Genomic DNA, 14,679 nt, shown 5'->3' with positions numbered 1-14,679 from the left:
TAGTTTAAAAAATTACGTGACTTCTGATCTAGACCGGAAGTTCGTAGATAGTCAAGACTTCCGACCCCTAAGCTTTCCAAATCCGGTCTCGATTTTTTACTATCCAACTCCGTTCTCGAGAAGGACGGACAGTCGGACGGACGACATTAGGAATGTACTGTACAGGTCTGCTATTTGAAAATTGCTACCCAATTAAAATTTACTCCATCCGTCTCTCTCTGTAAATCTTATAATTAAATATATTTAAAAATAATAAAGTGCATAATATAAAATTTCGTCACAACAGTAGATTAATTAATAATGATGTTTAAGAATACTCAGTTTAGAATTTTATAGGAAAACTTGAAGATTAAATTAAATTAAAGACAAGAAAATGAAGATTTAAATAAAATTTTTATTATTTACCTGTTTTGAATTATATAAATAAGGAAATTAAGAAAAAAATAGGCTACAATCGACGTTTCTATACGTACAATTGACTGTACAACATTGAGAGGAAAATGTATACATTTATCTATTTGTATATCATTTGTATTTGAAATGACGATACCAAAAATCGACGATACGTCACGAAACTTTTGAATAAGTTTACATATATACACTTGGTGACGTAAAAAGTATCATGACAATTTTAAGGTGTATCATATAAATATATATAGGCCTATATATAGGCCTATAGAAATTTGAAATGACGATACCAAAAATCGACGATACGTCACGAAACTTTTGAACATGTGAGCAAAGAGAATGAGGTATCAGGAGAGGGGAGGATTGAGTCACCATTTTATTGTCATATGTTCTAAGTATACTTATAAAATTCGAAATTACTAATGGTCATTTTAAAATATTTAATGCGTGAATTATTAAAACGATTCTTCATTCCGTGCGAATTGTGAGGTCTCGAACAGAGGCCGAAATCGCGACCAAAATCTGTTTTAAAAGAAAAGTTTATTCTTTTAAAATGCTTCTGATAAATAAAATATCAGAAGAGAACAGATCGGGAACACTACCAAATTCTCCTACGAAAACAGGAAAATAGAATGTATAACAAAACCAATTGTCACGCGGGTGCAGCTAGGGATATTTACAACCGGGGTAAAAACGCTTGACTGTGAATTACGGGCAGATTTGCGACAAAATTCAATAAACAATTAGGCAAATGTCCGATCTCCGAATTCTGTCTCGACTGGCCCTGGTAATAAGTAGGGACCAATCGGAGGGGTAGAGAATGGAGATCACGACCAACCAGAGCTTGTGATCAGGGATGCAAAACCTTTAAGAGGCTCGAATTCAAGGACAAAGAGATCTTTTCTTTGGTGTTTTTCTCTCACAAAGATAACCAAATCTTTTCCGCTTCACCAGGCCAGCGGAGATCGTCCCAGAGAGAGATAAGAGGATTTCCTAAGTTCAGTAGCCCTCCGGCTGGGACAGAGAAACTTTTATCCTAAATACGAGAAACAATGAACTGTGTTCACAGCATTCTCCATCAGGACAGTCCGTTAGAACACCGATCCGCCGAGGAAGACCGACCAACTGGAAAAACTCATCGCAAACATCGCATTCCGTCCGGACACTGCGCGTTGGGGTAGTTTTAAGGACCAAAGGCGATCTCCTGATTTTTGTAAGATGTCTTTTGTATATTAATAAACAGGTGTTAATTATAAACGCAGTTCATGCTCCTGTGTCCAACGCCACTACTCTGTTCGTACGCTGTTAACACCTCGTCATCTTGAATGACACCTCCTCCGAAAAGGGAGTATCGATCTCAACGTTAGGAAATATCAGGTTCGTGATAAACCATCACGGGGGTCATTCACAGAATGAATTTATAATATTTATGCCTGATATCATATGTTGTATAATAAAGAAAGAATTTTATAAATATGAGATTAATTTATTTGATTTTTAATATTATATTAATAATTTTATGTAAAGGCATCATCATATGTTTATTTTACCAAGAAAATCGTAACAGGAAAAACAAGTGTATTAAATTAGAAGCACGTAATTAATTTAATGGAAAAGATCTAAATATTATTTAGAATTGACATTATATTTATATCTGTTTCAGTATTCAGTAGTAGTTTTATCCACTCGGCCACTACTGGTCCAAATTATAATTGTAGGTTAGATGTGATTTAGATATGTAATCTTACACCCTCGACCATGATAAGTTTTGTATGTCTTTTTGTATTGATGCAATTTGTTGTTAAATTCCATCAAGTCGTCGTCGACTCCTGGTGACTTCATGGACAAGTCTTCTCCATCTTGATCTTTCCCTTGTTGTCTCTCGTAGCTCCTCCAGCTTCATTTCTGTGACTTTTTCTATTTCTTCTATCCATCTTATCCGTTGCCTTCCCCTCTTCCTTCTACCTTCCACTTTTCCCAGCATAATAGTCTTCTCTAGGGAAACTTCTTTACGCATCACATGTCCAAAGTAGGTCAATTTTTGTTTTAAGATTCTTGACTCTAAGGAGAAGCTTGGCTTAATTTTTTCTAAAATTGAGATATTTATTGATGCAATACTGTATTCTATACACTGTACTGTAATATACTCGTCAAAAACCTCCCAAGAATAAAACAATTAAATAAAGAAATTGGCTTATATTGGTATAATTGTTTATCTTTAAGCTTTGCTCACCCGAAAACTTTCTTGTGGCGTCCATGCTGCTTACAGAATTTATTTATAATTTACAACAATCAAGTTAAATTAAAATCGATGAGTGAATCTGCTAATGGAAATTTGAATTTAGCCATGGTTAATGAAGTTTAGTAAGCGAATTTATTAAACGATACAATTAAAACTTCATCACTTTTACAGAGTTGGATTAGAATGTTATTGTCAGCCATTTTGTTTTAATAAGCAAATGCTTATTATAGCCAAACCTCTGAACCACGGCCACTGAAGGAAACATAAGAAATAGTCGTTGTTTACAGGTGGCCGTTATTAGAGATTCGAATGTACTGTACATACTTAAGGAGGAAATCGAAAGTTAGATAAATCATCGAACAATCACGCTATATGAACATTAAAGCAAACCTAATAAATCTAAATAGACAAACCTCCATTTTCCTAGTTTTTACTCCATGTTTATATATAGAAAGTGTCCTGTACAGAATAGTATTGAATATAAGATACATGGTCAGTGGCGTAGCGTAGTGGGGGCGGCAGGGGCGCCCCGCCCGGGAGGCAATTTTAGGGGTCGGCAAAATTTCAGAATAAATAATAATAATATCTTGTAAAAATTTGAACCATTTCATTTCATATTTTTGTCGCACCTAGGATTCGGACCGATTGAAATAAGCACAGAATTTTTCATTACTTATTCTGTGACGAAACTGAATTTTAATCTTTTAAATTGAGATATCTAAATAAGGGTGAGGCAAAATTTTCCTCCGTCCCGGGCGGCTGACACCCACGCTACGCCACTGTACATGGTCCTACTATGACCTAGTTAAGAAGGCCATAATAGGACCAAATACATCTGATTGCTGCATTAGAGTTGTGAAAAAATTAAACGTTTTCGAGAAAGTGTACATTAGGCCATATTTGGAAATCGTGTTCCTTTATAAAGACTAAACATACACTATCATAATTAACACAAATTACGATTAAAGTAAACCTTTATTTCTTGATAATCGAATACAAAATAATCGTGATTTCTAAAATAAATTTAGTTATAAACAACAAAATGAACTAAACAGCAATCAACTTGTGGTTAAAAAAAGCAATAAAAAGCAATGCCTAGGTGCAATTTTGAATCATATATCAGTTTGAAAAATCACGTGACTTTTGGTCTACGGAAGTCACATGATTTTTTAGTTGCGGTAAGCTTTTCATATCCGGTCTCGAGAAGAACGGACAGTCGGACGGACGACAGTAGGAATGTATTGTACTGTACAGGTCTGCAATTTGAAAATTACTGTCCGATTAAAATTTACTCCATCCATCTCTCGCTGTAAATATTATAATTAAATATATTTTAAAAAATCTCGAGAGGGTTAGGACTTAATGAAGATTTTATTTGTTATTAACATTTACACTTTCTCATAAAACTTATCCCTACCGTCAAAATTAAGCGTTTTGTCATTTTGTAGTAATTAAAAATATAGAAAGATTTTATAACAAAATCTGACGGATGGCATCTCATACAATTTTATTTATTTTGCTTAATAATATAAAAGTTTTTTAAAATAAAAACTCACAACAGCGGGGAAAGTTACGCAACTCTCGTTACTGGATTTTTTTCGATATTCAATGTTCAGGATGTCTTTAATAATAGGCCTATATTGAACACTTTTTTCGACTTCCTACCTCCTTTTTTTTAAGAAGTTTGCTTCAACTGGAACACTTTGTCAGTCAATGAGTTTACGAAGTTAATATTGGTTTATATACAACGATTTTAGATTTTATCCCTCTTTTATTAAAATACAGGGTGATCATAGTAAAGAAGTAGTGATAGATGTTCTGTATAAAAAAACTACTGAGAATATCTGAACTAAATTTGGTATACCTTTTCGATTTTCGGATGAAAAACGTTATTTTAAAATTTAACCGCTAGGGCGAAATTTGTCGCTGCCGTCTTCTTAGTGTGCATATGTTTACGTTTTCTAACCAATTTCGGGGATAAAGAGTCACAAAACGTTTTTCGTAGTTTTGTGACTTTTCAGGTGAACAGTTTATCATGATCACCTTTCTCTTAAGATGGTGCATCTTCACGTGTCTGCTTAAACGATTTGTTTTTTAATTTCCGAAATTCGTTAGAAAATCTACAGTACAAGTACTTAACATGCAAATTAAGGAAACAACAGCTATTTCTTTCTACAGAGAGCTCTGAACACCTACTTCTAAATGATAATCACTCTCTATATTTTGAATAATGAAAACATAAAATGATTAGAATAAATAATTAATGAAATAATTAATAGTTTATGAGAAGAGGTGGTAATATTTAAAAACACGTTACATAATGCCAGGCCCTCAACCTTACGTCCACCAGTGGCAGAGTGGATTGGACCACTGAACATAGATCGTGGGTTTGCTCCTCGCCAACGGGCTGGCCAGGTGGTTTTCTTCACTAAATAGGGGATAATTTCCAGTAGAAAGTCCTTCTGGAAGAAAGATTGCCCACGTGTCGCATTGCAGTAAAGAAATAAACTAAACTCAATTCTTGGTAACAAAATGATTTATTTATTTTTTTTTTGAAGTGTTGTATGGAGATGCATACTGTTTGTCACTGTTTTGTACGTAACTGTATGCACACATAGTTTATAAAATAACGTAATGTTTCCCCGTACTGTGTATTATTTTAAAGTACGGATAAGAGAGTTGTTGATCGAGGATGTCCATTACATAATTTGGGGAGGAGACAGAAAGATGGAATAGTCGAAAGATATAAAAAATAACTACGTGCAATTGTAGACGAACTCTCTTCTGAAAAAAATTAATGATTTTCCCGAGAATATTAAGTTTAACCTTGATTTTATAGCCTGAAGAATAGTCGATGAACTGTTCTATTGCAAAATAAAATGTAAAAACCAAGGCCATGCTTAAAGTATACTTGTGTTGACTGAAATAAATATATTTTTATCAACAACTTAAGCTGAAATAAATTTAAATTCATAATCTCAATATTTATTGGAATATTTCAAATACAAACCAGAAATTTCTAAACAAAATTAATCTTTAAATGTAATCTACAAAAACCCCCAAAAATACAAGAGTAAAAATTAACATTATTTAATTGCGATGCTTCAACATGGCGATGGTAAATCTGGCCAGATAAGAATATTTTGGTGATGGAGATGTGACATTTCTGCTCAAGAGTTCTGTACATTCATCGCTCGTTGGATCATAAGAGGAACAGAAATTGTGTGTCATGACCATTCCCATCATATCCGAAGCCTTCCGTACTGTAGGGAAAGCATCCCTTCCGCAGGATTTATCCACTTGCTCGTAAAAACAATCATAGAACTGCATGAAGTAACTACAAACAGAAATTGCATTAATAAATAACTTTGATTATTTCTTAATTTGATGGAATACAAAGAGAATTTACTGACCAACAACCAGCAGGAATTCGAGATTCCACATCATCTCCCATAAATTGATTTATAATATTTGGCAAATCTTTCATACACACCCGATGAGTGTTCTTCACTGCATCAGATAAGCAAGGTGCAATTTTCAGAAATTCTAAATAAATATAAATTTAATCGAAATGTAATTAATGTAAATTAAAATAAATATGATAATAAATTTAATATTAAAGAATTAAACTTGAAAGTGTAATTTGTTTAATTTCACGATTAAAGTCAAATGTTTGAACAATGGCAACTGTCGAGAACATAAAAAATAGACGTTGTTAGGAGTGGCCGTTATTTGGAGGTTGGACTGTATTATTACTGTTTTAAGTCTAGAGTAAATTTTGCAATAGAAAGTTTAGAAAATATCACTATAAATANAACAGCAAATATTAAGATTATTAGATTATTTCATACCTCTAACATTTCTACTATATTATATTATAGTATTTGATTTATATTTATTAATTTAAGGGGATCTTACGTAAGATTTTATCACACTGTGTGCCCAATCTAATACATTTAAAAATTATTTAAATTGTGCATAGTACAGAAATAAAGAATTTTTAAAACGTGTTAGATTGGTAATTTGGTGTGATAAACTCTTACTTAAGATAACCTTTATAGTTATACAACTTCGGACACGTGCACTGCATATCTCGCCGACCACGCGACATCGCCGCGCGGTTACCTATCTCGTATACGTACGCGTCTTGCCCCTCTCCACCTGCTGACAACAAAAATATAACGCTTACCTAGATGATATCTTTTAATTTATATGAATGTTTAAAGGAATATACAGCCTATGTCCACCCTGAAGGTCCATTCTAAATATTGGTGAAAGAATTTTTGAAATCGGATGAGTAGTTTCGGAGATTACCTTCTACATCCAAACTTACAAACTTTACCTCTTTATAATATTAGTACAGATAAACTGTACATAGCAAATCAAGTGAGCATCATTATTGTTATCTGTGTCCTCATCCAGCTGCAACCCAAATTCCTTCCCTTTTATTTTTTCAATTAACTGAACATTGAAGGTCCTTCGTTATGTGCTGTATTCTGCGACTGATGATGTTGTTGGACAAAGACACTTTTGAAAACTGCTTCCCAGCCGACTCACCGATCATAATGTTTACCATATCTACAGCAGCCGGTAGAATGAGCTGCGGTGATATGAGGCTTTTTACATTTTGCGAATCTACGTGACACCTTTTTTACTGAATTAATGATTTGCACCAGGTCTGCTGGATGTCGCATCTTATCACATTGAATTGAAAGTGGAAGTAAAATTATGAAAATTTTATAATATTTCGTGGCGCCCCTGTGAGGAAGCAGCGTATCACACTTTGGGAACCACTGACTTAAGCTGAAATAATTTTAAATTCATAATCTCAATATTTATTGGAATATTTCAAATACAAACCAGAAATTTCTAAACAAAATTAATCTTTAAATGCAATCTACAAAAAACCCCAAAAATACAAGAGTAAAAATTAACATTATTTAATTGCGATGCTTCAACATGGCGATGGCAAATCTGGCCAGATAAGAATATTTTGGTGATGGAGATGTGACATTTCTGCTCAAGAGTTCTGTACATTCATCGCTCGTTGGATCATAAGAGGAACAGAAATTGTGTGTCATGACCATTCCCATCATATCCGAAGCCTTCCGTACTGTAGGGAAAGCATCCCTTCCGCAGGATTTATCCACTTGCTCGTAAAAACAATCATAGAACTGCATGAAGTAACTACAAACAGAAATTGCATTAATAAATAACTTTGATTATTTCTTAATTTGATGGAATACAAAGAGAATTTACTGACCAACAACCAGCAGGAATTCGAGATTCCACATCATCTCCCATAAATTGATTTATAATATTTGGCAAATCTTTCATACACACCCGATGAGTGTTCTTCACTGCATCAGATAAGCAAGGTGCAATTTTCAGAAATTCTAAATAAATATAAATTTAATCGAAATGTAATTAATGTAAATTAAAATAAATATGATAATAAATTTAATATTAAAGAATTAAACTTGAAAGTGTAATTTGTTTAATTTCACGATTAAAGTCAAATGTTTGAACAATGGCAACTGTCGAGAACATAAAAAAAATAGACGTTGTTAGGAGTGGCCGTTATTTGGAGGTTGGACTGTATTATTACTGTTTTAAGTCTAGAGTAAATTTTGCAATAGAAAGTTTAGAAAATATCACTATAAATATTTTTTAAAACAGTACAAAAATTTTAAATATTTAAATTTATTTTATTATTCGGATTTCAGCGTTATTTAACGTTGCAATTGCATCTTATAATTGTTATTAAACACGTAAGTTATAAAATAACTGATTTATAACTGAATATAATGTACTGTACGTGTACATAAACTCAGATGTTAATCTCATAGAACATGTACAGTACCTTACAAGTAATTACGTAAGTTAAATCTTTTATATGAAGACATATAGGCCTAACAGGGAAAATATGGCAATTGGTAAAAAAAAAATGATCCCCAAGATTTTTACATTTTTGGATTCAGGGGACTTTGAAAAGTCGAAAAATGCGAACAAATTGGGGGTGTTTTTTTACATGTATGGATGTTAATGTTCGTGTGTGCGGGAAACATGATTTTGTTCACCCGCTTTGAAGTTTAATAACTCTTTAATAATATAATATATAAATACTTTTTATATTATTAGTCACTATAAAATGACAAAATGCTAAATCTTACGGTAAAAATGAGTTATAATATAAAAAAAAGTGTAAATGCTAATAACGAGTAAAATCTCCATTAAGTCCGTCCATGCTTGAGATATGACACGTGATCCTTCTATATCTCGCCACTTCGTTTACCTTTTACCGCCAAACTTTAATAGCACCAATGCCCCTTATGTACAACCCTCCCTGAAAAATTTCAGAAATTTTCGTCAAAAGGTACAGGAGTTATTAAGCTTGAAAGTGGGTGAACAAAATCGTGCCCTCCTCACATACACACACTAACATAGGGCCGGTTCTGATAGGTGTGCAGTGCGTGCGTGCACGCAGGCGGCCAAATTATTAAAACGGTAGATAGTGCATTTTAAAATATAAAATTCAAATACAATTTATTATTATTTTAATCTAGCGGTCGGCGACGAAACAGATTGATGTTTGCATGACAATTGATGATATAAAGTTAGGTTAGCTGTGCAGCTAATGGATATAAGTAACGCTGAAGCATGCTAAGTGTTTTGCATCAGAAAATTGCGATCAGGTGATGAGGGATTCATCCGTTGAACTAGAGAAAAATTCATCAGTGGGAATTCCATAACCACTGCGATTATTTCTTGTTTTAAATTACGTAAAAAGTTTGCAAACTCCAAGCTGTATTTATGTTAACATCTTATGATTAAGTTTAAGGTTAAACTTACGTAACTCACTGTGAATAGTTGCATTTAATAACATAGATACAAGACTTTACGTTTATACTTAATTTTCATTGTAAACTATATGAAACTATCCTAAAAAATACCAGTAGGATTTCATGAATTGGGGTAGATTATGAATTTACTCGCGATCAGCATTGATAGGTGCGGCCAAATGTCTGTAGCACGTAGGCGGATAACAGTCCAAAAATGGCCTTGCACTAACATCCATACATACGGGAATTATCCCCTAATTTTCCTGCATTTCTCGACGTTTCAAGGTTCCCAGAGTACAAAAAATTTAAAAATATGGAGGAGAGGTAATTTCTTGAACGATCTCCATACTTTCCCTCTGTTATTTATAACATCAGGGAAAGTAATAACATCAGTGAATATTTTTATAATTATTTATTTATGAAGTAAAATAAACGGAATATTTTTTTTTATTATAAAATAACGTAATGTTTCCCCGTACTGTGTATTATTTTAAAGTACGGATAAGAGAGTTGTTGATCGAGGATGTCCATTACATAATTTGGGGAGAAGACAGAAAGATGGAATAGTCGAAAGGTATAAAAAATAACTACGTGCAATTGTAGACGAACTCTCTTCTGAAAAAAATTAATGATTTTCCCGAGAATATTAAGTTTAACCTTGATTTTACAGCCTGAAGAATAGTCGATGAACTGTTCTATTGCAAAATAAAATGTAAAAACCAAGGCCATGCTTAAAGTATACTTGTGTTGACTGAAATAAATATATTTTTATCAACAACTTAAGCTGAAATAAATTTAAATTCATAATCTCAATATTTATTGGAATATTTCAAATACAAACCAGAAATTTCTAAACAAAATTAATCTTTAAATGTAATCTACAAAAACCCCCAAAAATACAAGAGTAAAAATTAACATTATTTAATTGCGATGCTTCAACATGGCGATGGTAAATCTGGCCAGATAAGAATATTTTGGTGATGGAGATGTGACATTTCTGCTCAAGAGTTCTGTACATTCATCGCTCGTTGGATCATAAGAGGAACAGAAATTGTGTGTCATGACCATTCCCATCATATCCGAAGCCTTCCGTACTGTAGGGAAAGCATCCCTTCCGCAGGATTTATCCACTTGCTCGTAAAAACAATCATAGAACTGCATGAAGTAACTACAAACAGAAATTGCATTAATAAATAACTTTGATTATTTCTTAATTTGATGGAATACAAAGAGAATTTACTGACCAACAACCAGCAGGAATTCGAGATTCCACATCATCTCCCATAAATTGATTTATAATATTTGGCAAATCTTTCATACACACCCGATGAGTGTTCTTCACTGCATCAGATAAGCAAGGTGCAATTTTCAGAAATTCTAAATAAATATAAATTTAATCGAAATGTAATTAATGTAAATTAAAATAAATATGATAATAAATTTAATATTAAAGAATTAAACTTGAAAGTGTAATTTGTTTAATTTCACGATTAAAGTCAAATGTTTGAACAATGGCAACTGTCGAGAACATAAAAAAAATAGACGTTGTTAGGAGTGGCCGTTATTTGGAGGTTGGACTGTATTATTACTGTTTTAAGTCTAGAGTAAATTTTGCAATAGAAAGTTTAGAAAATATCACTATAAATATTTTTTAAAACAGTACAAAAATTTTAAATATTTAAATTTATTTTATTATTCGGATTTCAGCGTTATTTAACGTTGCAATTGCATCTTATAATTGTTATTAAACACGTAAGTTATAAAATAACTGATTTATAACTGAATATAATGTACTGTACGTGTACATAAACTCAGATGTTAATCTCATAGAACATGTACAGTACCTTACAAGTAATTACGTAAGTTAAATCTTTTATATGAAGACATATAGGCCTAACAGGGAAAATATGGCAATTGGTAAAAAAAAAATGATCCCCAAGATTTTTACATTTTTGGATTCAGGGGACTTTGAAAAGTCGAAAAATGCGAACAAATTGGGGGTGTTTTTTTACATGTATGGATGTTAATGTTCGTGTGTGCGGGAAACATGATTTTGTTCACCCGCTTTGAAGTTTAATAACTCTTTAATAATATAATATATAAATACTTTTTATATTATTAGTCACTATAAAATGACAAAATGCTAAATCTTACGGTAAAAATGAGTTATAATATAAAAAAAAGTGTAAATGCTAATAACGAGTAAAATCTCCATTAAGTCCGTCCATGCTTGAGATATGACACGTGATCCTTCTATATCTCGCCACTTCGTTTACCTTTTACCGCCAAACTTTAATAGCACCAATGCCCCTTATGTACAACCCTCCCTGAAAAATTTCAGAAATTTTCGTCAAAAGGTACAGGAGTTATTAAGCTTGAAAGTGGGTGAACAAAATCGTGCCCTCCTCACATACACACACTAACATAGGGCCGGTTCTGATAGGTGTGCAGTGCGTGCGTGCACGCAGGCGGCCAAATTATTAAAACGGTAGATAGTGCATTTTAAAATATAAAATTCAAATACAATTTATTATTATTTTAATCTAGCGGTCGGCGACGAAACAGATTGATGTTTGCATGACAATTGATGATATAAAGTTAGGTTAGCTGTGCAGCTAATGGATATAAGTAACGCTGAAGCATGCTAAGTGTTTTGCATCAGAAAATTGCGATCAGGTGATGAGGGATTCATCCGTTGAACTAGAGAAAAATTCATCAGTGGGAATTCCATAACCACTGCGATTATTTCTTGTTTTAAATTACGTAAAAAGTTTGCAAACTCCAAGCTGTATTTATGTTAACATCTTATGATTAAGTTTAAGGTTAAACTTACGTAACTCACTGTGAATAGTTGCATTTAATAACATAGATACAAGACTTTACGTTTATACTTAATTTTCATTGTAAACTATATGAAACTATCCTAAAAAATACCAGTAGGATTTCATGAATTGGGGTAGATTATGAATTTACTCGCGATCAGCATTGATAGGTGCGGCCAAATGTCTGTAGCACGTAGGCGGATAACAGTCCAAAAATGGCCTTGCACTAACATCCATACATACGGGAATTATCCCCTAATTTTCCTGCATTTCTCGACGTTTCAAGGTTCCCAGAGTACAAAAAATTTAAAAATATGGAGGAGAGGTAATTTCTTGAACGATCTCCAAACTTTCCCTCTGTTATTTATAACATCAGGGAAAGTAATAACATCAGTGAATATTTTTATAATTATTTATTTATGAAGTATGATAAACGGAATATTTTTTTATTATTATTTTATCGAGTTGAAAATAAAAGATATTGGAATTAATCCCTCTTTTCTCCTAAAATTAAAAAAAAAAAACTTATTTTATACTCTTTTAAAAGTAATACTTATAAAAAAATATATTCGCCTAGAGTTAAATAAGCGGAAAAGCATTTAGATTTCAATGGAGAAAACAAGTTTCGATTTGTTTCAAGGCAAAATAAAATAATAAAAAATTGTAAACAATGACATTGAAGAAAGAATTGCATTCGTTGTTGCCAGTACAATTCCTTTATGAAATGAGCTTTCAAATATATTGAGTTAACTCTTATACTTGAGGGATTCTGTGCTGGATATTTCGAAACTTGAACCCAAAACTATTTAGTTTTACTTTCCTCGCTGTTATATATAACAGAGGGAAAGTATGGCGATCAGTCAAAATTAACGAACCCGAAGAATTTTACATTTTTGGACTCAGGGAACCTTGAAACGTCCAGAAATGCAAAAAATCGGTGGTGTTTTCTACATATATAGATGTTAATGTTTGTGGCTGTGTAGGGGCACGATTTTGTTCAACCACTTTCAAGCTTAATAACTCTTTCCTCGAAAATTTTCGAAATTTTGCAAGATTTGTGTATTAGGGAAATTAATGCTATTAAATTTTGGTGGTTAAATGTCGAGGTGATGAGAAGATAGAGAGGAGTTCATGTATCATATCTCGTATAGGGCCGGACTTAATGAAGATTTTACTCGTTATTAGCATTTACAATTTTTTTTTATAAAATCCTCATCCTTATTATTAAGCTTCTTGCCATTTTATAATAATTAATAATGTTAAAAGATTTCGTTGCTGGATTCTAAATTAATAGTATCAACACTTGCATTATAATTAATGACATTAATAAGAAGACCTAGGTTTCAGTTCGGACCTCAGAAATTTTTAGGAGATGGTTTATCTCAGATGTCTCGTCCTTCAAGATCCGACTGCCCATTGTGGACCTGGCCGAATCCGCACGAGTAGAAGCCCTCTAATACCCACAGAAATGAAAGAGCATTTTTACTACGTCCACGCTCTTCCTTATGTACTTAAAATTTTATTATTTTATACGTGAATTTATATATCAAGTTGTAAATTCTAGTTTGCTCGGATGTAAATCCTGCACTGCGTAGTGTTAAAGCTAAGAATAAAACACCGACCTTTCTGAAATTGACTTCCTTTATCACACCATTCTTTGGTTATTAAATCACAATGATCTGCCGCCAAACCGTATATCATGGAGTGAATATCAGCAACGCATCTTTCCATATATTCGTTTAAGCAGTCGTAACTCTTATTTATCATACTGTAAATATCCATTAATAAAAAGAATTAATTTGTAGAGAACCATTAATTAATAGATATTATAATTTACTTACTCGCATCTCTTATCTAAAGCTTTCTGGTCGACTGGTATCAAATTTCTGCTGGCTGCTACCATTGTCGGCATGAAACAATTATTTAATTGTTCCGTGTGACAATCTTTCTGGTAAGTAGGTACCAGCACTAAAAGATAATATATATGTATTTATTTATTTATTTATGTACTATATTGAAGAATAAAGAGTAAATTCGATAGATTTTTAATTAACTTACCCACTGATAAACAAAGCAAAATCGGAAGGATGATCTTCATGGTTGTGTAAGTTATCGACAAGGTTTCCTTCTATCCACAAGCAGTCTGAAGGTAAACTTGTCTTTATCTACTTTATATTATACAAGTTAATTATTTATGCGTTCTTACTTTTTTTTTAAGTGATGTTTGTGAAACGATTAAATTTATTTGAAATTGTAATTGACGCAAACCTGTGACTCAATTGTCTCCTATACAGTAAAACCTGTTTAAATCGGAATCCCACTTTACTGAATATATGTATATATATATTTCTGATTTGGCAAGTTT

The 14,679-nt window shown here is 32.5% G+C and overlaps 3 protein-coding genes across 3 annotated transcripts; all 3 read right to left on the bottom strand.

Moving 5' to 3' along the window:
* Window positions 1-5,619: 5,619 nt before the first annotated feature.
* LOC111612948 lies at window positions 5,620-6,227 on the bottom strand. Its single transcript, XM_023354238.1, has 2 exons — window positions 6,064-6,227; window positions 5,620-5,987 (listed from the first exon to the last, which is right to left on the bottom strand). The coding sequence occupies exons 1-2, from the start codon at window positions 6,135-6,137 to the stop codon at window positions 5,741-5,743; spliced, it is 321 nt and encodes a 106-aa protein (XP_023210006.1). The 5' UTR covers window positions 6,138-6,227; the 3' UTR covers window positions 5,620-5,740.
* Window positions 6,228-7,563: 1,336 nt separating this feature from the next.
* On the bottom strand, window positions 7,564-8,076 carry LOC111612947. Its single transcript, XM_023354237.1, has 2 exons — window positions 7,914-8,076; window positions 7,564-7,837 (listed from the first exon to the last, which is right to left on the bottom strand). The coding sequence occupies exons 1-2, from the start codon at window positions 7,985-7,987 to the stop codon at window positions 7,591-7,593; spliced, it is 321 nt and encodes a 106-aa protein (XP_023210005.1). The 5' UTR covers window positions 7,988-8,076; the 3' UTR covers window positions 7,564-7,590.
* Window positions 8,077-10,305: 2,229 nt separating this feature from the next.
* On the bottom strand, window positions 10,306-14,581 carry LOC111612943. Its single transcript, XM_023354230.1, has 5 exons — window positions 14,373-14,581; window positions 14,156-14,282; window positions 13,937-14,082; window positions 10,737-10,869; window positions 10,306-10,660 (listed from the first exon to the last, which is right to left on the bottom strand). The coding sequence occupies exons 1-5, from the start codon at window positions 14,410-14,412 to the stop codon at window positions 10,414-10,416; spliced, it is 693 nt and encodes a 230-aa protein (XP_023209998.1). The 5' UTR covers window positions 14,413-14,581; the 3' UTR covers window positions 10,306-10,413.
* Between the last annotated feature and the right edge of the window lie 98 nt (window positions 14,582-14,679).

This window comes from Centruroides sculpturatus, unplaced genomic scaffold (assembly GCF_000671375.1).
Source record: "Centruroides sculpturatus isolate CEXI.00-Female unplaced genomic scaffold, Cexi_2.0 scaffold1611, whole genome shotgun sequence".
In the NCBI taxonomy this organism is placed as follows: Eukaryota; Metazoa; Arthropoda; class Arachnida; order Scorpiones; family Buthidae; genus Centruroides; species Centruroides sculpturatus.
The sequence above is the reverse complement of the archived record's forward strand: the minus strand, read 5'-3'. Positions and strand labels throughout refer to the sequence as shown.